This window comes from Trachurus trachurus (genome assembly GCF_905171665.1).
Source record: "Trachurus trachurus genome assembly, chromosome: 17".
Classification (NCBI taxonomy): Eukaryota; Metazoa; Chordata; class Actinopteri; order Carangiformes; family Carangidae; genus Trachurus; species Trachurus trachurus.
Window position 1 is genome coordinate 2,042,153 of NC_139900.1, and position 25,144 is coordinate 2,067,296.

Genomic DNA, 25,144 nt, shown 5'->3' on the forward strand with positions numbered 1-25,144 from the left:
CTGCATTCAGAGAGGAAGACTTTATATGACGGCTCCTATAAACAATATTTTTCTGGGAAATGTTGATGTCACAACTAACAAATGCACAAATAAATACATTAGAAATCTTTTGGTAAATGTAACTATTCCTTCTGCTAATATATTTTGGAAATCTCTCTATAGGGATGTGGAATGCATGTGGAAAAATGTGGTTGATAAGTAATACATTTTTCATAAATAATAAAATCAAGGAGGTATCCTTTAAAATTTTGCATAAAATTTACCCGGCAAAAAAAACCATTAGAACGATTCAAACTGGATATTGTCTACTCCTGTGATTTCTGTGGTTTGTATGATGAATCCATTGTACATTTATTTTTTCATTGTTTATATTCTCAAATCTTTTGGTTGAATGTACAAAACTTTCTTGAAAGAAAAACTGGTCACTCAATACATCTACATGAACAGGACATTTTTCTTTATTTTGATGATAACCAAATGGATAATAATGATTTAATTTTTTTTGTACAACTTGTTTTATTTTTAGGAAAATTTCACATAGGCTACACAAAAGAAAATGGACTGACGGAAAAAAACAAACTTTGCACTTTTTTTGAAAGAGCTTTTTCAGTATGGCACCGACACCAAAGGACTTGAAATACCAAAAGCGTTAAAAACCAATTTTATTTTGGATAAGTATTTATTTATTTAATATGATCTTCTTTACTTCAATGTTTTTTTTTATATATACATATATATATATACATATATATATATAGATTTTTTAAATATATATATACATGGTAAGCATAAACTCTTTGTATATTTATATATTTTTTAATTTTCCCGTGGCACAACAGTATTGTTCTGTACATATGTGTTAATAAAGTTTTTAAAAAAAATTCAGAGAGGACGAGGAAGAGGGAGAAGAAACCCGGAAGTGCAGGAAGCCGCTGATCCGCAGCAGCTTCAGACAGAGACAGGTGAGTCAGTCCACCAGGTGAGACACAGACAGATAAACCATAGATATACTATATCTGACAGCTAACAGCTAACAGGAGCTAACCGTATATATATCTATGACAGCTAACGGCTAACAGCTAGTGCCTCTGACTGACCCCAGATCAGCTGTTTGACAGCTGAAGAGTTCATCGCTAAAGCCATGCTAAAAGCAGATTAATGACATTTTGAAAAAGACGAGCTGATGCTTTTGACTTCTTCTTTGCATAGTGTTGTTGTCAATAAAGCTTTATGTTTTTGAGCTATGTCTGTTTTGTTACGAGTTTATTATTTTTTATTATTATTATTTATTATTGCTTTTGCAAATGAACTCTTCAACTGTTTCCTGTTGAGTCAAACACCGCGCTGCATCACTCTGTATGTGTTAAAGGGTTAACTATAGACTGTAACAGGTGTTAACACGGCTCTTCATCAATAAGTTAATCAATACTGAGTTTTGATTAGTGAAGCGAGAGATGGTGACCGCTAGTTGACAGCAGTAGTAGTAGTAGTAGCCTAGTAGCAGCAGCAGTTGCTGTTGGAATGGTTCTTCAGAAGAGAAGTCTTTACTAGAGCTACTTTCATAAAAAGTGCCTGGTCAAAAAGAAAAAGTGAATTATTGATGTGAATTCCATGTGGTTTCTGTTTCTGTTTGGTTTTGTCTGAGCTCTGATGATTTAGTTTGGTGTCTAAATATGATGATAATGTGTCTTGTATAGACCCTTATAGGCTGCATGGGGGCGACTTAACTGGTGCACGACACGTAAATAAATATAAATTCAATTCAGCAGTAGTAGTAGTACTAATAGTAGTAGTAGTAGTAACAGTAGTAAACTAAACTAAACAGTTTTCTTGTCTGTAACAACATCTCTGTCACGTCTGTCCATCCTGGGTGATGATCCCTCCTCTGTTGCTCACCCTGAGCTTTCTCCTGGTTTTCCCTGTTAAAGGGTTTCCATGGAGTTTTTCCTCAGTGGATGTGAGGGTCTAAGGACAGAGGATGTTGTTATGATGGGATGTAAAGCCCTTTGAGACAAACTGGTGGTAAAAACGGGCTATAAATAAAATTGCCTTGTCTTGTAGTAGTAACAGTAGTAGTAGTAGCAGCGCCCATAGCGGCTGAAGGCGGTCAGTCACCAGGGCATGTAGAGGGTTAAAACAATACACACAAACCACTGGATAACAAGTTATATATTACTGTAATGTATGTGTTTCTATAACAACAGCCGGAGTCTCTCTCTCTGCTCTGTGTGTGTGTGTGTGTGTGTGTTCAATTCAAACAACTTTATTTATCCCAAATAAGGCAATTCATCGTGTGTGTGTGTGTGTGTGTGTCTAATCCCTCTCCATCTCCTCTCTTGGCAGCAGCTGCTCCTCCAACATGGCCGCCTCCTGGCAGAGCGCCATGGACTACGCTGTCGCCATCGCACGGAAAGCTGGAGAGGTCAGTCACAGTGTGTGTCTGTGTGTGTGTGTGTGACAGTTTCCTCCGTTGGTTCAGCTCGTTTCTCTAAACTCTGAGATGAGTTGGTGAAGCAGTGAAACAGTTCAGCTCTTCTCTCATGAGTCCCAACTAAACTCCTTCCTCATATAATAGTCTGTTTACCCAGAATGCATCGTGTTTCTGCAGGTCAACATGTTGAGACGTCCTCATGTCGTCCTCCCAGTCCTTCATTCACTACAGTTACTGGACCAGTTTCATTGTCTATAACAGAATACACCTGAACTAAAACTTAAAGGGATAGTATCATGTTTTTAAAGTGTGGTTGTATGATCTCCAAATAGCCCCTAAGTACTTTAATTGCAGTAGAAGACTCTCTGCACTCCTCCCGTTAGCAACGCCAGCCCATAATAGCCCTGCCCAGAGATTTACAACATACAGTGTTGTGAACAGACCCAAAGAAACGGCCTATTTTCACGGCCTAAAAGAGGTTTTACCTGAAAATAAATACACAGTTCCATTGTTCACTATAATATAATTTTTTATTTATTTATTTATTTATTTTATTTGGACCGAACCAACTCACGTATCCCTCCGCCCAGGGTTAGCGCCCGCCGATCAGCAGTTGGTTAGGTCCAAATAAAAACTGTGTTTTTCCTGCACTTTGAAGGGCTGGAAAAAATTATATTATAGCGAACAATGGAACTGTGTATTTTCCTCTTTTAGGCCGTGAAAATAGACCGTTTCTTTGGGTCTGTTCACAACAATCAGTGATCAGTATTGATCAGTATTGCTAAGTGTATTGATCAGTATTGATCAGTATTGATAAGTGTATTGATCAGTGTATTGATCTGTGTCCAGGTGGTGCGTGCTGCTCTCCGTGACGACAGGAAGATCATGACCAAGAGTTGTTCTGTGGACTTGGTGACTCAGACCGACCAGCAGGTGGAGCAGCTCATCATCCAATCAGTGAAGGAGAAGTTCCCCACACACAGGTAGGAGGCTCCGCCCCCCCTCGTCATGTCGTCATGTCGTCATGTCGTCATGTCGTCATGGAGACGTGAACAGTGTAAAACCCTGAGTTGCTGTTGGTCAGGTTCATCGGGGAGGAGTCGGTGGCGGCCGGCGAGGCCTGTGAGCTCACGGACGAACCCACATGGATCATCGACCCCATCGACGGGACCACCAACTTCGTCCACACGTAGGTGACCTCATCGTAGCGCTATGACATCACCACCATGTAGTCAACTGTTCTTACTGCAGACGGTCAGAGTCTCAGCTCGACGCCTGTCATTGAACCAATGGTCGCTAACGGTCGCCAACGCCGCCTTTTTTAAATTTTTTTAAAGTATATTTTTGGGCTTTTTTGCCTTTATTTGATAGCCACAGTGAGATAGACAGGAAAGGGGGAGGCAGAGAGAGGGGGAAGGACATGCAGGAAAGGTCCGCCCGACGCGGGATTCGAACCGGGGGACGCCTGCGTTGAGGACTGTAGCCTCAACCAACGCCGTCTTTTGTTCAGGACGTTGTTTTGTTTATTTACTGAACACCTCCTGTACCTTCTGTTTCTCTCTTCATATTATTACATATTATGGTCTGCTCCGTAGCCACGACAACGATCACTAGGTGCGTTTACATGCAGTGTTTTCCTCAACCTCAATCAAACAATCGTATTAAATGAATCTTATTGGACCTGTTTACATGAACACTAAATAAAGCAAGTAGTAAAGATGGTAACGTATATATAGCCTACATAAACGCACACACAAGCTGGAAAGTTGGCTCATCTGACAGCTGCCTGTCAATAATGACATAAATCTTGTGAGATGAGTGAGAAAAAGACTAAAATGAATCTATTGGTTTGAGTAGATTAGTTGTGATTAACATCACTGTCAATCTGCTTTCAAAGACTAAAAAAAGACTATTGACTAAAACTAGACTAAAATGCCAAGACTTTTCGTCGACTAAAATGTGACTAAACAAAAAAGAATACAAGCTGACTAAATATGACTAAAACTTACGAGGACATTTGACACAAGACTAAAACTAAATGAACACAGCTCGTGACCTTGAAGCTCTGTGGTAACAACATGAATGTTTTTAACAGATTCCCTTTTGTTGCCGTTTCCATCGGATTCTTTGTCAACAAGCAGGTCAGAGTTCATCTTGTCCCCCCGTTGCCCTGTTGCCCCGTTGCCCCTGTTGCCCCGTTGCCCCGTTGCCCCGCTGCCCTCTGACCTGCTGTGTGACCTGGTGTGTGTGCTCTGCAGAGTGAGTTTGGTGTGGTCTACAGCTGTCTGGAGGACAAGATGTACACGGCGCGGCGCGGCCAGGGGGCGTTCTGTAACGGCCAGCTGCTGAGGGTCTCTGAGCAGGAAGGTCAGTGATTGGTCAGGAAGCAGGAAGTGGTGACGGCTGACTGACTGCCCCACAAACACCCCACAGTACAACCTCTGTCCCGTGTGTCCGGCAGACATCGAGCAGGCGATCATCGCCACAGAGTTCGGATCCAGCAGAGAGCCCGAAGTCGTGGACAAGATCTTCTCCAGCCTGAGGAGCGTCCTCTGTCTGCCCGTGCACGGGTACGTTCAACCTGCTTAAAGGGATAGTATCATTTTTTTTAAAGTGTGGTTGTATGATCTCCAAATAGCCCCTAAGTACTTTAATTGCAGTAGAAGACTCTCTGCACTCCTCCCGTTAGCAACGCCAGCCCATAATAGCCCTGCCCAGAGATTTACAACATACAGTGTTGTGAACAGACCCAAAGAAACGGCCTATTTTCACGGCCTAAAAGAGGTTTTACCTGAAAAAAAATACACTGTTCCATTGTTCGCTATAATATAATTTTTTCCAGCCCTTCAAAGTGCAGGAAAAACACAGTTTTTATTTGGATCTAACCACCTGCTGATCGGCGGGCGCTAACCCTGGGCGGAGGGATACGTGAGTTGGTTAGGTCCAAATAAAAACTGTGTTTTTCCTGCACTTTGAAGGGCTGGAAAAAATTATATTATAGTGAACAATGGAACTGTGTATTTTTTTTTTCAGGTAAAACCTCTTTTAGGCCGTGAAAATAGGCCGTTTCTTTGGGTCTGTTCACAACAATGTATGTTGTAAATCTCTGGGCAGGGCTATTATGGGCTGGTGTTGCTAACGGGAGGAGTGCAGAGAGTCTGCTACTGCAATTCAAGTACTTAGGGGCTATTTGGAGATCATACAACCCCACTTTAAAAAAATGATACTATCCCTTTAACGCTGAAACCTGTTCAATACTGAAACCTGTTTAACACTTGTTCAACCTGTGTGTGTGTGTGTGTGTGTGTGTGTGTGTGTGTGTGTGTGTGTTCAGCGTGCGTGGAGCAGGAAGTGCAGCCATCAACATGTGTCTGGTTGCGTCCGGCTGCGTTGAAGCGTATTACGAGGTGGGGATTCACGTGTGGGACGTCGCTGCCGGTTCGCTGATCGTCTCAGAGGCCGGAGGAGTTCTGATGGACGTGGAAGGTAAAAGCTGTCGCAGCAGCAGCAGGTCGGTGACCTCTGACCTCTGACCCCTGAGCTGACCATCTGTCTGTGTGTGTGTGTGTGTCCAGGTGGAGCCGTGGACCTCATGTCACGCAGGATCGTTGCTGCCAACAACAGAACCATCGCTGAGCGGCTCGTCAAACAGATCGACGCCTTCAGTCCGGCCCGAGACGACGCCCCGCCCCCGAAGCAGTGAACTACTTCCTGCCCCACAACCAGATGTTTAATATTATAACTTTCTGAAATAAAGTTTGTCAAAAACGTTTCATTGTCTTCTTTCTCCTGAACCACCACAGCAGCCGGATGTCTTCACCTTTGAAAATGATGCACTGCTTCGAAGCATTCGATACAGTCAAAGTAGTGACATCTGCTGGCTGTCGAGGGAAGAACTGACGATACATCGTGACGTCATGACTGTCACGACTCTCACAGTTTTTAATAAAACTCATGTTCTCTCACCAAACTTGTGTCATAATTAGGGGTGTAACGGTATATGTATTCGTCCCGTGCCGTCACGGTTCGGGGGTCACGGTTCGGTGTGTGTAACAACTTCTCCCGCTGCTTTTAAGCCTCTTGACATGAACACAAACACCAGAAACATCACCAAAGCAACTGGCATCTAGTCTAAATTAACTGTGTGAACCAACATTGATGTTAGTTTCTTGGTTTGTTTTGTTTGTAATAGCTGCCAGTTGTCAAGTGCAAGTTTTTTTTCCCTCTAGAATGAATGAATGGCATTATAACACTCCTAATGCACCTGTTTAATTTTATATTCTTTTTTTTTTTTACTTTTATAACACAAGACAGATTTTAGTTTTACATTCAATAGTGTCTGTTGTACCGAAACCGTACCGAACCGTGACCCCTGAACCGAGGTACGTACCCAACCCTGACCTTTGTGTACCGTTACACCCCTACTTCAAACCCTTAACCCAGAGCCACACTCACCAGCTATTTCAGAGCTGTAGGGAGGTGAGACTAAGTGCTGAACAAGTAGAGAGATCACACAGGAATGGGTATAGTAGCCCAGATACTGTATTAAATAGTCCAACTCTGTCCTCCTGATGTCTTCAAAGCCAGGTGTTCACAGTCCCAGTAGAGATCTAGCCTTTATTTGTTGAATAAACAGGAAAGCCCGATCAAAGCCAGATCTATGAAACCTGACTGAATGTGTCCAGTCCCAGTTGGGCCTTTTCCCAAGCCAAAGTTTTAGTGATTAGTGCTCTAACTTTATGGGTAGAGCAGCAAGTTGGTATCAACATGTTATCGTATGTTCTGATATCGTGTGGTTCTGCACAGATGACAGTGTTTGGCAATGTTCATTTGACCAATAACATCGCAGCAAAATGTCAGACACCCTCTTGAAAAAGCATATAAAAGGAAGCAGCCTGTCAGCGGTGCAGATCAACTCCTCGATCTGCTCCAAGGAAACACCATCATGATCCTGCTGCTCTTCCTGTTGGGTCTGGCCCTGGGTGCTGAGTCTCCTTCAGGTCAGGGCCGTTGCTATGAATTCTGGGCCCCCTTAAAGAATACTAAAGTGGGCCCCTCCCCCTAACTTTTCCTTTTTTTTTCTTAGACTACGTATGTATTATGGTTTTTTATTTAGCCTTCTTTGTTTTGATGCTAATGCAGCATTACACTGCAAAAACTCAAGTATCTTAGCAAGAATATTTGTCTTATTTCTAGTCAAAATGTCATTTCTAGTCAAAACAAATCTCATTCTACTTAAAATAAGACTCATCATATTAAAAGCAGCTTGTTTTTAGACACTTTTTACTTCTTTCAAGCAGATTTTCACTTGGAATAAGAAGAAAAAATCTGATAGTGGAGCAAGTTTTTCTTCCTTATTACAAACACAAAAACTTTCACTGGCAGATTTTTCTATTTATTGTGAATTGAAGTGAAAATGATCTAAAAACAAGTAAATTTTTAGGTAATGAGTCTTATTTTAAGTGGAAAGAGATTCGTTTTGACTAGAAATGAGACATTTGGACAAGAAATAAGACAAATATTCTTGGAAAGATGTAGAGTTTTTACAGTGTACTATGAGTATTAGTCAGGGTCTTACGCAGAATAAATCAGTCATACAAAGATTAGACTACTGGGGTTTTTATGGGCCCCACTGGGCGCTGGGCCCCTAGAGTTATCACCACCTTTCTCCCCCCTGCTTCAGGTGAACCTGGACTGAAGCTGCAGCGTGGAAACTGTCCCATGTTCTGGTACAGCTTCAACGGCCGCTGCTACAAGTACGTTGCCACAGATATGACCTGGGCTGATGCAGAGGTCCACTGTGTGTCGGAGAGAGCCAACCTGGTGTCCATCCACAGTCTGGGTGAAGACAATTTCGTCAAAACCTTGATCAAGAACTTTGACCCTTCTGAGGGACACACCTGGATCGGACTCAGTGACATCCACAAAGAAGGCACGTGGATGTGGTCTGATGGCTGTGCTGTGAAATTTGGATTTTGGCATCCAGAAGAGCCAAATAATGGTGGTGGAGCTGAGCACTGTGTCCACAACAACCACGGCAACGAGAGGGGATGGAACGATCACCGTTGTTCTATTCTTTTCCCCTTTGTTTGTGCTTCTCACATTGTCTGTCCTTAAATAACATTAATGTCTGAGTCAAGATGTTGCCCTGCAGAAAACGTAAAATAAAAATACAAGTGTACATGTTCCTATGTGTGTTTGTTTTACATTCATGAACACTAAATATTAACAAACAAAACACATTTTCACAATATTTTTGATGTCCTCAAATTGGTTTTCTCATGTTTTTTCTTTATTGAACTTCTTTAAAAAAAAATGCCCAGAAGAAAGGTCATTTCCCAGTGCAGTCACATTACGGGATTGGATTGTTTTATAATATTAATGTTATAGCTTTTCCACAAGGTCAAAATACTGTGTCCTTTTGTGTGCTCAGGTCGCTGAACAAACAATAACAAATTGGGAAAGACCATGGTGTTGAGGGTTGTTTATTCACAGGGGATCTCTGTTCTTTTAATGCAGAAAAAGGAATTAAAGAATACAATAAAAAACAGTTAATCAGTGTCAACTAGGGGTGTAACGATATGTAATCGTCCTGTGCCGTCACGGTACGGGGGTCACGGTGCGGTGCACACAGTCACACGACGAATACTTCTGAATGAATATTTAAAAAAAAGAAGAAAAAAAAGTTGTGTGTTCGCATGTTCACCCCCCTATTTTTTTTTTTTTTTTACTTTTATAACACAAAACAGATTTTAGTTTTACATTCAATAGTGTCTGTTGTACCGAAACCGTACCGAACCGTGACCCCTGAACCGAGGTACGTACCCAACCGTGACCAAACCTTCAGATTCCTTCTTTTAGACCTAAAATGATAGGAAAATACACCCCCGAGTGGAATTCGCCTGGAATTGTCCTTTAAACAGGTAGCTAACCGTTAGCCCGGCTAATCTATGATAACCATGACTAATTACAAAAATGTGCACACGTAAATAGTAATGTTTGTCCAATCATTGGTTTTATAAACTTTACAAACATCAGATTAGTCTAAACGGTGATATAGTGACATGAAAAATTAGATATATATAGAGAAACTCTCGTCCATCACTATTGTTCTCATGCTGGTTTTCTACCAGCAAGTAGGGGAGAGCCGGGTCGATTGATACACGGGACGATTGATACACAGCGATTTCCTCGAAAACCACACAAGCTTGAGCCGTCAGATTTTGTCACTATGTTCAGCACTCAACACCGACCAATCCTGGGAAAGCTTGTGAAATTACGTCACGCCATTCAAAAGTTATTAGCGCGAACCTGTTTTTTACTACGGAAAGTAAAATGTTAGGTGCGGTAGTTTTTTTGTGATCAAAAGTTGTATTGTGTATTTCATGCAATAATAATATGACCTAACAACAGATGAATTCGTACATAAACAGGTCCTAAATTATGAAATGTCATAGTTTTGAAGTTTAGAGGCAAAACAGGTTTTATTGTCAGTAGTCGCTGCAGGGACGATTGATACAGCTGTTTCAAATGTCCCTCACGCCACCGTGCGTAGTGATGTGGTCACACTACGCGATCAATATCTGTATATAAATCACCAAATTAACAGCCTAACTGTTTTGCAATGAACAACAACCGATTTGAATGAACAACATGTATTTTTAATAAACACCACATATTTTTAATGTTCGTGTTTATGACATGAATCAACAGATATTCAGCAAAGTGAAGGGAAAATGCCGAGGGTAAAATGACAATATGTTCAACTGTGTATCCATAAACATGACTTAGGACAGGGAAATAAGTAAATGAAATGAAAATGCAGTCATCCAACAACTCGTACAAAAGAAGAAAGGCGAGTTTAATCGAAATGCGGATCTTGACAATTACGCACGGGACAAAAATATTTATTTGACCTATTTATATTGTGAGAAATTATGTGACATTTTGGCAATAACTAGTACACTAGTATGTTGTCTGATATGCTGCATAAAAACGAGAGTAATGTCAGTAGTTTCTGTTTAAAACATGCTGTTTCAACCGTCCCTCCTCTGTGTCTCAAACGACCCGCATAGGTGGGGCGTTTGAGACAAATGTCAACTTACGTTCAAAGTTATAAAACAGCGCGATCATCCAACATATGTGTTAAATTACACTTGTAACTAAGAGAATACACATGTGAGTTGTTGATCACATGATAAAAATGTTTGTGTAGGCTACATAACGTCATCTTTGAAAAAGACGTTTAAATGAAAAGTGTATCAATCGACCCGGCTCTCCCCTAAACAACAAGGAGATTTAGTCTGATAGTGCTTATTTAGTTGGAGTCTAACTCTACGAAGTATTATCATCATCTGAAGAGTTTTTATATGGGTTGATAGGAGGACATGTTGATGCAACCAGGGCAGTGATCAGTGTGAGGCTTTGTGTAAGATTTTTATTTATGAAACATTTGTACTGGTCTGGGGGTGATATACAACTACCTTTCAAAGCACTGAGATATTGCCGACACTTCCACTTTATTCTGCTCTAATCGGTGTCGAACATACCGTCACTAACGGCAACAGAAGAGGCAGAAACACTGAGATTAAACGTTATTTGTTTAATATTTATTCAAACAGTTAAAGTGCAGAGGAGCTGGAACAGCTGGAGCTAACTGGAACTGGAACTGAACTCAGAGCTCAAACATAAAACATAAACATCGTTAGCTCACTGTCGCCACGGCAACAACAGCTTCTTTGGTCCCTTTGTGTTTCCTTGCCGAGCCAATCGGGAAGCCAGCTGCTGATGCGGATCGATGATGTCATTAATTAAGTAACTAACTAATGATGTCAGAGGTAAATCTGGTCTCCAAACGGTCTGTCTAAATTAAAATCTGTGGTTACCATGGTGACAAAGCTCTGTGGCTTGGTCGGGCGGGAGTGGGGGCGGAGTCAGTCTGTCAGCAGCAGGTGAGGGGGCGGAGCCACAGCCGGGGTCAGAGGGCAGAGGTCGCTGCTGAGTCGGAGTGGAGAGCGTCGCTGCTTCCTCAGAGGAAGCCGATTGGTCAGAGTCTGGAGAGAAGAGGCAGAAGGCTGAGCTGTGATTGGCTGAATGATAAATGACCTCACAGGGCTGTTGTATAGGGGAGAAAGGTGGTGATAACTCTAGGGGCCCAGCGCCCAGTGGGGCCCATAAAAAACCCCAGTAGTCTAATCTTTGTATGACTGATTTATTCTGCGTAAGACCCTGACTAATACTCATAGTACACTGTAAAAACTCTACATCTTTCCAAGAATATTTGTCTTATTTCTTGTCCAAATGTCTCATTTCTAGTCAAAACTAATCTCTTTCCACTTAAAATAAGACTCATCACCTAAAAATTAACTTGTTTTTAGATCATTTTCACTTAAATTCACGATAAATAGAAAAATCTGCCAGTGAAAGTAAGTTTTTTGTGTTTGTAATAAGGAAGAAAAACTTGCTCCACTATCAGATTTTTTCTACTTATTTCAAGTGAAAATCTGCTTGAAAGAAGTAAAAAGTGTCTAAAAACAAGCTACTTTTAATATGATGAGTCTTATTTTAAGTAGAATGAGATTTGTTTTGACTAGAAATGACATTTTGACTAGAAATAAGACAAATATTCTTGCTAAGATACTTGAGTTTTTGCAGTGTAATGCTGCATTAGCATCAAAAGAAAGAAGGCTAAATAAAAAACCATAATACATACGTAGTCTAAGAAAAAAAGAGGAAAAGTTAGGGGGAGGGGCCCACTTTAGTATTCTTTAAGGGGGCCCAGAATTCATAGCAACTGTTTGGTTTATGGGATGTAAAACAGCCTAAACATTATGTATACGTTGCTGTGGCGATGCAGGGACAGACAGACAGAACTACTGCAGGACATGAGACGGTAAAAAGAACATCTAAACATTCATTCAGTTAGAGCTGAAATATTAGAAACTAGAGCCCACGTTGGATTTAGCTGGAACTGTCCTTTAATAACAGAGTAAGTGTTTCCATGACAACTCCAAACCTGCTGAATTATGATCAATTAAAGCTCAAACATCTAAAATCTCTTGGTATTCGACCTAGTGGACATGTCAAAAAGCTGAACTGTCCCTTTAAGAGGAAGTTAAAGGGTTAATGGTGGTGACTGACCAGGCGGAGTCTGTGGCCGTACGCCAGCTCTGATTCGTCAGGCTTCCTGGTCGGCACGGCAACATGCCAACGCTTCAGTTCTGCCATCATCTCTGCCGGGCTGAAGATCGCCGCCGGGTCGGCACGGCAACGGTTGATGAGCTCCACCAAACGCTCCTTGTAGTGCAACCTGTCAGAGAGACCGGATCAGACTGGTTCAGACTGGTTCAGACTGGTTCAGACTGGTTCAGACCGGATCAGACTGGTCTAAACTGGTTCAGACTGGTTCAGACTGGTCTAGACTGGTCTAAACTGGTCTAGACTGGTTCAGACTGGTTCATACTGGTTCAGACCGGATCAGACCGGTTCATACTGGTTCATACTGGTTCAGACTGGTTCAGACTGGTCTAAACTGGTCTAAACTGGTCTAGACTGGTTCAGACCGGATCAGACCGGATCAGACCGGTTCAGACTGGATCAGACTGGTTCAGACTGGTCTAAACTGGTCTATACTAGTTCAGACTGGTTCAGACTGGTCTAGACTAGTTCAGACTGGTTCAGACTGGTCTAGACTAGTTCAGACTGGTTCAGACCGGTCTAGACTGGTCTAGACTGGTCTAGACTAGTTCAGACTGGTTCAGACTGGTCTAGACTGGTTCAGACTGGTCTAGACTGGTCTAAACTGGTCTAGACTGGTCTAGACTGGTTCAGACTGGTTCAGACTGGTCTAGACTGGTCTAGACTGGTTCAGACTGGTTCAGACTGGTCTAGACTGGTCTAGACTGGTCTAGACTGGTTCAGACTGGTTCAGACTGGTCTAGACTGGTCTAGACTGGTTCAGACTGGTTCAGACTGGTCTAGACTGGTTCAGACTGGTCTAGACTGGTCTAGACTGGTCTAGACTGGTTCAGACTGGTTCAGACTGGTCTAGACTGGTCTAGACTGGTTCAGACTGGTTCAGACTGGTCTAGACTGGTTCAGACTGGTTCAGACTGGTCTAGACTGGTTCAGACTAGTTCAGACTGGTTCAGACTGGTCTAGACTGGTTCAGACCGGTTCAGACCGGTCTAGACTGGTCTAGACTGGTCTAGACTAGTTCAGACTGGTTCAGACTGGTTCAGACTGGTTCAGACTGGTCTAGACTGGTTCAGACTGGTTCAGACTGGTCTAGACTGGTTCAGACTGGTCTAGACTGGTCTAAACTGGTCTAGACTGGTTCAGACTGGTTCAGACTGGTCTAAACTGGTTCAGACTGGTTCAGACTGGTCTAGACTGGTTCAGACTGGTCTAGACTGGTCTAGACTGGTCTAGACTGGTTCAGACTGGTTCAGACTGGTCTAGACTGGTCTAGACTGGTCTAGACTGGTTCAGACTGGTCTAGACTGGTTCAGACTGGTTCAGACTGGTTCAGACTGGTCTAGACTGGTTCAGACTGGTCTAGACTGGTCTAAACTGGTCTCGACTGGTCTAAACTGGTTCAGACTGGTTCAGACTGGTCTAGACTGGTCTAGACTGGTCTAGACTGGTTCAGACTGGTTCAGACTGGTCTAGACTGGTTCAGACTGGTTCAGACTGGTCTAGACTGGTCTAGACTGGTCTAGACTAGTTCAGACTGGTCTAGACTGGTCTAGACTGGTTCAGACTGGTTCAGACTGGTCTAGACTGGTCTAGACTGGTCTAGACTAGTTCAGACTGGTCTAGACTGGTTCAGACTGGTTCAGACTGGTTCAGACTGGTCTAGACTAGTTCAGACTGGTCTAGACTGGTTCAGACTGGTTCAGACTGGTCTAGACTGGTTCAGACTGGTTCAGACTGGTTCAGACTGGTTCAGACTGGTCTAGACTAGTTCATACTGGTCTAAACTGGTCTAGACTAGTTCAGACTGGTTCAGACTGGTCTAGACTAGTTCAGACTGGTTCAGACTGGTCTAGACTGGTTCAGACTGGTCTAGACTGGTTCAGACTGGTTCAGACTGGTCTAGACTGGTCTAGACTGGTTCAGACTGGTCTAGACTGGTCTAGACTGGTCTAGACTGGTTCAGACTGGTCTAGACTGGTTCAGACTGGTTCAGACTGGTCTAGACTGGTTCAGACTGGTCTAGACTGGTTCAGACTGGTCTAAACTGGTCTAGACTGGTCTAGACTGGTTCAGACTGGTTCAGACTGGTCTAGACTGGTTCAGACTGGTCTAGACTGGTTCAGACTGGTCTAGACTGGTTCAGACTGGTTCAGACTGGTCTAGACTGGTTCAGACTGGTTCAGACTGGTTCAGACTGGTCTAGACTGGTTCAGACTGGTCTAGACTGGTCTAGACTGGTTCAGACTGGTCTAGACTGGTTCAGACTGGTTCAGACTGGTCTAGACTGGTTCAGACTAGTTCAGACTGGTCTAGACTGGTTCAGACTGGTTCAGACTGGTTCAGACTGGTTCAGACTGGTCTAAACTGGTCTAGACTAGTTCAGACTGGTTCAGACTGGTCTAGACTAGTTCAGACTGGTTCACACTGGTCTAGACTGGTTCAGACTGGTCTAGACTGGTTCAGACTGGTCTAGACTGGTTCAGACTGGTTCAGACTGGTCTAGACTGGTCTAGACTGGTTCAGACTGGTCTAGACTGGTCTAGACTGGTTCAGACTGGTCTAGACTGGTCTAGACTGGTCTAGACTGGTTCAGACTGGTCTAGACTGGTTCAGACTGGTCTAGACTGGTTCAGACTGGTCTAAACTGGTCTAGACTGGTTCAGACCGGTTCAGACTGGTCTAGACTGGTTCAGACTGGTCTAAACTGGTCTAGACTGGTTCAGACTGGTCTAGACTGGTTCAGACTGGTTCAGACTGGTTCAGACTGGTCTAGACTGGTTCAGACTGGTCTAGACTGGTTCAGACTGGTTCAGACTGGTTCAGACTGGTCTAGACTGGTTCAGACTGGTCTAGACTGGTTCAGACTGGTCTAGACTGGTCTAGACTGGTTCAGACTGGTCTAGACTAGTTCAGACTGGTTCAGACTGGTCTAAACTGGTCTAGACTGGTTCAGACTGGTTCAGACTGGTCTAAACTGGTCTAGACTGGTTCAGACTGGTCTAGACTGGTTCAGACTGGTTCAGACTGGTCTAAACTGGTCTAGACTGGTTCAGACTGGTCTAGACTAGTTCAGACTGGTTCAGACTGGTCTAAACTGGTCTAGACTGGTTCAGACTGGTCTAGACTGGTTCAGACTGGTTCAGACTGGTCTAAACTGGTCTAGACTGGTTCAGACTGGTCTAGACTGGTTCAGACTGGTTCAGACTGGTTCAGACTGGTCTAGACTGGTTCAGACTGGTCTAGACTAGTTCAGACTGGTTCAGACTGGTCTAGACTGGTCTAGACTGGTTCAGACTGGTCTAGACTGGTTCAGACTGGTCTAGACTGGTCTAGACTGGTTCAGACTGGTCTAGACTAGTTCAGACTGGTCTAGACTGGTTCAGACTGGTTCAGACTGGTTCAGACTGGTCTAGACTGGTCTAGACTGGTTCAGACTGGTCTAGACTAGTTCAGACTGGTCTAGACTGGTTCAGACTGGTCTAGACTGGTCTAGACTGGTTCAGACTGGTCTAGACTGGTTCAGACTGGTTCAGACTGGTTCAGACTGGTTCAGACTGGTCTAGACTGGTTCAGACTGGTCTAGACTGGTTCAGACTGGTTCAGACTGGTCTAGACTGGTTCAGACTGGTTCAGACTGGTTCAGACTGGTTCAGACTGGTCTAGACTGGTTCAGACTGGTTCAGACTGGTCTAGACTGGTTCAGACTGGTCTAGACTGGTTCAGACTGGTTCAGACTGGTTCAGACTGGTCTAGACTGGTTCAGACTGGTTCAGACTGGTTCAGACTGGTCTAGACTGGTTCAGACTGGTTCAGACTGGTCTAGACTGGTTCAGACTGGTTCAGACTGGTCTAGACTGGTCTAGACTGGTTCAGACTGGTCTAGACTGGTTCAGACTGGTTCAGACTGGTCTAGACTGGTCTAGACTGGTTCAGACTGGTTCAGACTGGTCTAGACTGGTTCAGACTGGTTCAGACTGGTCTAGACTGGTTCAGACTGGTCTAAACTGGTCTAGACTGGTTCAGACTGGTCTAGACTGGTCTAGACTGGTTCAGACTGGTTCAGACTGGTTCAGACTGGTCTAGACTGGTCTAGACTGGTTCAGACTGGTTCAGACTGGTTCAGACTGGTCTAGACTGGTTCAGACTGGTCTAGACTGGTCTAGACTGGTTCAGACTGGTTCAGACTAGTTCATACTGGTCTAGACTGGTTCAGACTGGTTCAGACTGGTCTAGACCGGTCTAGACTGGTTCAGACTGGTCTAGACTGGTCTAGACTGGTCTAGACCGGTCTAGACTGGTTCAGACTGGTTCAGACTGGTTCAGACTGGTTCAGACTGGTCTAGACTGGTCTAGACTGGTTCAGACTGGTTCAGACTGGTTCAGACTGGTCTAGACTAGTTCAGACTGGTTCAGACTGGTCTAAACTGGTCTAGACTGGTTCAGACTGGTTCAGACTGGTCTAGACTGGTTCAGACTGGTCTAGACTGGTTCAGACTGGTTCAGACTGGTCTAGACTGGTTCAGACTGGTTCAGACTGGTTCAGACTGGTCTAGACTGGTTCAGACTGGTCTAGACTGGTTCAGACTGGTTCAGACTGGTTCAGACTAGTTCATACTGGTCTAGACTGGTTCAGACTGGTCTAGACTGGTTCAGACTGGTTCAGACTGGTCTAGACTGGTTCAGACTGGTTCAGACTGGTCTAGACTGGTTCAGACTGGTTCAGACTGGTCTAGACTAGTTCATACTGGTCTAAACTGGTCTAAACTGGTCTAAACTGGTTCCGACTGGTCTAGACTGGTACATACTGGTCTAGACTGGTCTAAACTGGTTCAGACTGGTCTAGACTGGTTCAGACTGGTCTAGACTGGTTCAGACTGGTTCAGACTGGTCTAAACTGGTCTAAACTGGTTCAGACTGGTTCAGACTGGTCTAAACTGGTCTAAACTGGTTCAGACTGGTCTAGACTGGTTCAGACTGGTCTAGACTGGTTCAGACTGGTTCAGACTGGTCTAAACTGGTCTAAACTGGTTCAGACTGGTCTAGACTGGTTCAGACTGGTCTAAACTGGTTCAGACTGGTCTAGACTGGTTCAGACTGGTCTAGACTAGTTCAGACTGGTTCATACTGGTCTAAACTGGTCTAAACTGGTTCAGACTGGTTCAGACTGGTTCATACTGGTCTAGACTGGTCTAAACTGGTCTAGACTAGTTCAGACTGGTTCAGACTGGTCTAGACTGGTCTAAACTGGTCTAAACTGGTTCAGACTGGTTCATACTGGTCTAAACTGGTCTAAACTGGTCTAAACTGGTTCAGACTGGTCTTACTGGCAGTGTCCTCTGTGTTCGGGCCGGGTGGGGCGACCACACGGCTCCTCCCGCCTGCAGCCGTCCTCCTTCAGCTCTAAAACCAAACACACCCCTGAAACAAACAGAAGACAGTCGTCACCCTCAGCCACCTCACAACATCCCATAATGCTCTGGGACATCAGCAGGGGGGGCTCACCTGTCGCCGAGGTATCAGCTGAGCTGCCGTTAGCCGGTTCCAACCAAGAAGGAGACACTCTGTAATACTGAGACAGGGACAGATGGTTAGCACCTGTCTCCATCATCGACTGTAAAAGTAAAAAAACATGGCCGTAGCATCCGTGACTTCACCCATTGGTGAAGGCCTGAACAGCGCCATGTTGGATTGGCCGGCCGAGAACCCGCCCACTGGCCTCGAAGCAGCTGTCCACGGAGCTGCTCGGACCTGTCACTCAACGTTTCTGCGCCCTAATTGGCCAGAGTTTTAACCTAATAACAGTAAAACGGTAGAGTTAAACCCCCTCAGAGTGTGTGCGGGGGTAGAAACTATCAATTGAGAAAAAAAAACATTCTGACACCAGGCTTTTAACATGTTTACTGAGGATGTAAAGTGGGTGATTTTAACATGGGGTCTATGGAGAATGCTGCTTTCTGACCAAGGGGGCAGTTGTGGGTCTGAGAAGTGAAGCTGCAATCCCCTCTTCTTCCTCTGGGGGCTGGTGTCAGAAAGCAGCATTCTCCATAGACCCCCATGTTAAAATCACCGACTTTACATCCTCAATAAACATGTTAAAAGCCTGGTGTCAGAACGTTTTTTCGTCTCAATCGATAGTTTCTACCCCCGCACACACTCTGAGGGGTTTAACTCGTTTTACTGTTATTAGGTTAAAACTCTGGCCAATTAGGGCGCGGAAACGTTGAGTGACAGGTCCGAGCAGCTCCGTGGACAGCTGCTTCGAGGCCAGTGGGCGGGTTCTCGGCCGGCCAATCCAACATGGCGCTGTTCAGGCCGCCATGTTGGAGTCACAACAACGACTCCCCACAACCAATGGGGGACGTCATGGACGCTACGTCCATGTTTGTTACAGTCTATGAGTGTGTCTCACCTGCAGCAGCAGGTGGAGGCGGCCCACGCTCCAGTCCCTCAGGTGGTAGAGACAGTCTCTGGGGTGGTGGGCGTGGAGACCTTTGGTTCCACAGTCAGCTGACACGCCACAGGCCTGAGAACAGTAGAACACGGTAGAACATGTTAGATTAGAACACACAGAACCAGACACAGTAGAACCTGACAGTAAGACCGTATAGACCGAATCTCCTTGTTGTTTTCAACTACTTCCTGGTAGAAAACCAGCATGAGAACAATAGTGACGGACGAGAGTTTCACTATATTTATCTAATTTTTCATGTTACTATATCACCGTTTAGACTAATCTGATGTTTGTAAAGTTTATAAAACCAATGATTGGACAAACATTACTATTTCTGTGTGCACATTTTTGTAATTAGTCATGGTTATCATAGATTAGCCGGGCTAACGGTTAGCTACCTGTTTAACTTTAATAACTCAGTGACTCAATAAACGCTCCATGAAAAAATATTTTCTCCAGCGGATATCTGAGTTCCAACATGACTGAGCTAACTGGAGTAGTTTCATGTCGTGTCCCACAACGGGAGGGTTTTAACAGCTGACGTCCTGCTGTTAGCTTAGCTACCGCCGTTAGCTTAGCTACCGCCGTTAGCTTAGCTACCGTTAGCTGTCCCTGTCAGCTGAGCCACTGATGCTTTCTAGACACTGTGATTCCCCCAAACTGAATAAATACAACACATAGCAACACAAAACACACACACAGAAATAGTAATGTTTCTTCAATCATTTCAGATTTGTCTAAACGGTGATAGGACGTGAAAAATATGATACATAGCTAAACTGTCGTCCGTTACTATGAGTTAGGGGGTTTGGGTTATTTGACTCACTGAGCCCAGCGTGAAGGTCTGGCTGCAGCCGCCACAGAACTGGTGCTGACACTGGCTGCAGGTGAAGTGGAGGCAGCCTCCTCTGGACAGACTGAACAGGACCTGGCAGCTGGGGCACTCTGGGGAACACACACACACACAACCACAGGAGAACCTCAGGAGAACCACAGACACACAACCACAACAGAACCACAGTAGAGATGAGCCACCTCAGCCCCTCAGGACGAAGAAACAGGGCACTGAGGTGCAGAAGGACTCGCCTCGGCAGAAGCCTAATACCGGCCGTCACAGCGACCCCTAACAAGAGGCCAGAGTGTAGAAATGTGTGGCCATGTGTTGTCATCTGTGTGTGTTTGTATGTGTCTGGTGAAATAAAAAATGTGAAGAAATGGTCATGTGAAAAAGAATTTCCCTAGAGGGACAATAAAGATCTAAAGTCTAAAGTCTAACTGTGCGTTCACACCAAAAGCGTCGGGAGCGTTTTGGCGGCCAGAAGTCATTCATTTTCAATGGAGACTGGCCGTCGAGGGGCGTCGGGAGCGTCGACGTGCGAAGGAGCGTAGAGAGCGTCAAATTAGAAGTTGAGAGAAGTTCAACTTTATGCAAATGAAGAGCGTTATTTATTTATTTCTATTATTACTGGTGTACTCTTTGGACATTTGTTAGTAGAAGATGAGAGGGACAAGGGGACTTGACACTGTGTTAATTAATTGAACTGTATGTGATGTACTTCCCCCTTTATGTTCAGATACTGACTGAATCCAGCAAGGGGAGGGGAGGGGAATAAGCCAGAGGGGTATGGGGGGTATGGGTGGTATGGGTGGGATAAGGGTGGGACAATAGCTCACATAGGGTCTAAGGAGGGTCTAAGGACAGAGGATGTTGTTATGATGGGATGTAAAGCCCTTTGAGACAAACTGTTTGTAAAAACGGGCTATACTAATAAAACTGCCTTGTCTTGCCTTGCCATAGTTATGACATACACATTTTATATACGATATACGGTGGTATATGTATGATTTATGGTGGTGTATGTATGTATGTCAATTATGTAGCTGTGAATTTGATTTAATGTAGGCATATTGTAAAAAGGGGGGGATGAAATAACAAAAACTTGATCACAAAAAAAAAAAGACTTATGGTTCTGATCAGAGGGAGGAGGTTCTGCAGTAGAACAGATGGTTCCGTACCGATGGTGCTGCAGCCGAGCGGAGACGCTCCGTGCTGCTGCTGGTCCGGATGGTTCTGCTGCTGCTGCCACAGTCTGAACTGGTCACAGGACCGACCCTGGTGCTGGGGAGACCACTAGGACAGAGACCAGAGAAAGAGTCAGAGAGGGAGAGGGTGTGTGTGTGTGTGTGTGTGGGTGTGTGTATTATATACATTGTGTGTGTGTGTGTGTGTCTTACCGGGGACCTGCACTGAGAGCAGGTGCTCTTCTTGCAGCTGGGACAGTCCATCCTCAACCGGTCCGCCTCATGCAGCATGCCGAAGGAACACTGAGACACACACACACACACACACACACACACACACACACACACACACACAGTGTATTTGATGAGGGAAACCAAGAAATCCCATAATGAGCCTCTGTAGCGTAGCTCTGAGCAGCTCACGGCTCTGCTCCGCCGTTCTAAAAACAGCTTGCACCGACAATTAAAGGTAACGAACCTACTGCTATGACTATAGGGATTATGGCGATGGGACGATTTAACAAAATGTTGAACTATCCCTTTAATGTGGTATTCTTACAGTGTTAGTGGTACGGTGGTATTGTCCTGTGAGTGTGTGTGTGTGTGTGTGTGTGTGAACATCAGTATGAACAGGTGTAGTTTCCCTCGTGTGGGAGGAGCTACTGGTCAATCAGCCTGATCAGGACTGGACCAATCAGGTGACAGCTGTGTCCAGGTGTTGGAGCTTACGTGAGCACACCAGCGGAAGTTGTTCATCTCCTGCAGCGCGCGGTCTCGGAGCTTCCTCTGGAACAGCTCGTGGAGCGCCGGCGGCAGGAAGTGGCGTATCTGCGTGTCCAGCAGGTTGAAGTAGTCCATGGCCTCCTCCATCCCGCCGCCGCGGCCTCTGAGCTCCGGCCGGCCGCACTGAGGACACACCAGCTGCTCCACGCTGCGCTCCTTAATGGCCGCCGAGAAGAACGCCTTGAAACACGTCTGGCACAGGAAGCAGGAGCAGTGAGTCATGGTGATGATCTGCAGGAAAGAGAAGAAGAAACGTGAAATGCAGCAGCCGCCAAATCGTCGCATTTTGCCCCTAAAATTTGAGACGTGTGCGAAAAATGATTTTTAGTTCAACTAATCTAGCGATTCATTTTTGGTTGACGATGATAAAAGGGATACACCAACATTTTTTTTCCGTGTCTTGCCTCACTCCCGAGTCCATGACCAGCAGATAGACACCATCCTTTCCACTGTGCGTGCAGTAACCATGGAGATAGAGCCGTATCGCCGTAATTAGCTTAGCTCAAACACTGGAAGTGTATGAGTAGTGTTAGCCTGCCTCCTACCTAAAGTCGCTAATTAGCTTAGCTCAAACGCTGGAAGTGTATAGGTAGTGTTAGCCTGCCTCCACCTAAAGTCGCTAATTAGCTTAGCTCAAACGCTGGAAGTGTATAGGTAGTATTAGCCTGCCTCCTACCTAAATTCGCTAATTAGCTTAGCTCAAACGCTGGAAGTGTATGGGTAGTGTTAGCCTGCCTCCTACCTAAAGTCGCTAATTAGCTTAGCTCAAACGCTGGAAGTGTATGGGTAGTGTTAGCCTGCCTCCACCTAAAGTCGCTAATTAGCTTAGCTCAAACACTGGAAGTGTATGGGTAGTGTTAGCCTGCCTCCACCTAAAGTCGCTAATTAGCTTAGCTCAAACGCTGGAAGTGTATAGGTAGTGTTAGCCTGCCTCCTACCTAAAGTCGCTAATTAGCTTAGCTCAAACGCTGGAAGTGTATGGGTAGTGTTAGCCTGCCTCCACCTAAAGTCGCTAATTAGCTTAGCTCAAACACTGGAAGTGTATGGGTAGTGTTAGCCTGCCTCCTACCTAAAGTCGCTAATTAGCTTAGCTCAAACGCTGGAAGTGTATGGGTAGTGTTAGCCTGCCTCCACCTAAAGTCGCTAATTAGCTTAGCTCAAACACTGGAAGTGTATGGGTAGTGTTAGCCTGCCTCCACCTAAAGTCGCTAATTAGCTTAGCTCAAACGCTGGAAGTGTATAGGTAGTGTTAGCCTGCCTCCACCTAAAGTCGCTAATTAGCTTAGCTCAAACACTGGAAGTGTATGGGTAGTGTTAGCCTGCCTCCACCTAAAGTCGCTAATTAGCTTAGCTCAAACGCTGGAAGTGTATGGGTAGTGTTAGCCTGCCTCCACCTAAAGTCGCTAATTAGCTTAGCTCAAACGCTGGAAGTGTATGGGTAGTGTTAGCCATTCAAAGTGAAAATTATCTAAAAACAAGTTAATTTTTAGGTAATGAGTCTTATTTTAAGTAGAATGAGGTTTGTTTTGACTAGAAATGACATTTTGACTAGAAATAAGACAAATATTCTTGCTAAGATACTTGAGTTTTTGCAGTGTAATGCTGCATTAGCATCAAAACAAAGAAGGCTAAATAAAAAACCATAATACATACGTAGTCTAAGAAAAAAAAAGGAAAAGTTAGGGGGAGGGGCCCACTTTAGTATTCTTTAAGGGGGCCCAGAATTCATAGCAACGGCCCTGCTGCTAACTCACCTTGCTGAAGGTGACCTTAACTCACCTTGCTGAAGGTGACCTGGACTCACCTTGCTGAAGGTGACCTGGTCCTGGCAGATGGGGCAGCTGTGGGTCAGGAACCTCAGCGCCGTCGTCAGGTCTCTGTTGAGCTGGACCGCCTCCATGACGTCACCGGGGCTGAAGCTCCGCCCCTCCATCCTCATCAGGGACAGGAAGACCTGGACCTGGTCCGGGGGCAGGGGGGCCGCCATCTGAGGAGCAGAGAGGAGACCACCTGAGACCACCTGAGACCACCTGAGACCATCTGAGACCATATGAGGAGCAGAGAGGAGACCACCTGAGACCACCTGAGACCATCTGAGACCATCTGAGGAGCAGAGGAGACCATCTGAGACCATCTGAGACCATCTGAGACCACCTGAGACCATCTGAGACCATCTGAGACCACCTGAGACCACCTGAGACCATCTGAGACCACCTGAGACCATCTGAGACCTCCTGAGACCATCTGAGACCACCTGAGACCACCTGAGACCACCTGAGACCATCTGAACCCTCCTCCTGAGACCACCTCGGACCTTGAACCACCTGAGACCTGCTGTGGTTCTGCTCACCTTCCTGAGCTCGGCTTCAGTCCAGAGGCTCCGTGGATCTGGACCCTGCTGTAGACCAGTCGCTGGTCCGGGTGCTGGTCCGGGTGCTGGTCCAGGCGCTGGTCCAGGTGCTGGTCTGCGTCGGTCTCTGGCGGTGGCCTCTGATTGGACGATCCGTGAAGGTGATCTACTGGCCCCGCCCCCCAGAGTCAGAGTCCCCATGGTCCTGGTGAGAGGCCCGAGACCTGCAGAGACCGGGAGAGACCAGGAGAGACCGGGAGAGACCGGGAGAGACCGGGAGAGACCAGGAGAGACCGGGAGAGACCAGGAGAGACCGGGAGAGACCGGGAGAGACCGGGAGAGACCGGGAGAGACCGGGAGAGACCAGGAGAGACCGGGAGAGACCAGGAGAGACCGGGAGAGACCGGGAGAGACCGGGAGAGACCAGGAGAGACCAGAGCTGTGTTGTAAATCATCCACTCATTCACTCCCTCCCTCTCCACTACATCATGTAGATGATGTAGGGAACGACGGGAGGAGAATTCGGACACTACACGGTCATTTTCTGAACGTGGTTGCGTCAGCTGATGCTCCAGGTGTTAGCGTGTTAGCGTGTTAGCCTACTGCTGTGACGTAGCAGACGCACCGAGAATCATGTAAACAAACCAGACACATAAAAATAAAATAATAAAAACCAGACACTTGCGGGAACATTTGAGGATGTGATTCTGTGTGGTTGTGTTTCTCGGACAATAAATTGTTGAAATATATGAAGTTTGGTTTGGTCGACTGCTGTTGTGTGTCCCGACCGTGAGCTGTGGCTATTAGCTTAGCTGGTTAGCTGGTATTTACTACATATTCTACTACAGTTTCTTTATCAGATTGATTTAATGCTGCCTGTTATTGTTGGGATGCTGCTGCCCAACTCCTG

The 25,144-nt window shown here is 45.2% G+C and overlaps 3 protein-coding genes across 5 annotated transcripts in view; 2 read left to right on the forward strand and 1 right to left on the reverse strand.

Moving 5' to 3' along the window:
* Positions 1-902: 902 nt before the first annotated feature.
* LOC311000806 (inositol monophosphatase 1-like) lies at positions 903-6,201 on the forward strand. Of its 3 annotated transcripts, none has more exons than XM_083991652.1 (9): positions 903-962; positions 2,347-2,422; positions 3,281-3,414; positions 3,516-3,620; positions 4,527-4,572; positions 4,690-4,798; positions 4,893-5,001; positions 5,766-5,917; positions 6,007-6,201. In XM_083991652.1, the coding sequence occupies exons 2-9, from the start codon at positions 2,360-2,362 to the stop codon at positions 6,132-6,134; spliced, it is 846 nt and encodes a 281-aa protein (XP_083847778.1). In that variant the 5' UTR covers positions 903-962; positions 2,347-2,359; the 3' UTR covers positions 6,135-6,201. The 3 variants fall into 3 exon arrangements, with proteins under 3 accessions (XP_083847778.1, XP_083847777.1, XP_083847779.1); XM_083991651.1 differs by having other exon boundaries at positions 906-962; positions 2,344-2,422; XM_083991653.1 differs by having other exon boundaries at positions 962-979; positions 2,344-2,422.
* Positions 6,202-7,376: 1,175 nt separating this feature from the next.
* On the forward strand, positions 7,377-8,548 carry LOC311000208 (lactose-binding lectin l-2-like; the record flags this gene model as incomplete). Its single annotated transcript, XM_083990861.1, has 2 exons — positions 7,377-7,431; positions 8,115-8,548. 2 exons carry the CDS (start codon positions 7,377-7,379, stop codon positions 8,546-8,548), a joined length of 489 nt encoding a protein of 162 aa, XP_083846987.1.
* Positions 8,549-11,018: 2,470 nt separating this feature from the next.
* The window catches only part of cUnh7orf25 (chromosome Un C7orf25 homolog), a 28,487-nt gene continuing 14,361 nt past the window's right edge, over positions 11,019-25,144 (reverse strand). Inside the window, exons 9-19 of the mRNA XM_083991633.1 lie at positions 24,235-24,458; positions 23,689-23,871; positions 21,831-22,115; positions 21,315-21,404; positions 21,096-21,210; positions 19,906-20,024; positions 19,038-19,151; positions 18,131-18,197; positions 17,953-18,046; positions 12,572-12,740; positions 11,019-11,484 (exon numbers count right to left, since the gene is read on the reverse strand). Coding sequence (XP_083847759.1) covers positions 11,365-11,484; positions 12,572-12,740; positions 17,953-18,046; positions 18,131-18,197; positions 19,038-19,151; positions 19,906-20,024; positions 21,096-21,210; positions 21,315-21,404; positions 21,831-22,115; positions 23,689-23,871; positions 24,235-24,458 — 1,580 coding nt within the window. The 3' untranslated portion in view covers positions 11,019-11,364. The remainder of the gene's footprint in view (positions 11,485-12,571; positions 12,741-17,952; positions 18,047-18,130; positions 18,198-19,037; positions 19,152-19,905; positions 20,025-21,095; positions 21,211-21,314; positions 21,405-21,830; positions 22,116-23,688; positions 23,872-24,234; positions 24,459-25,144) is intronic.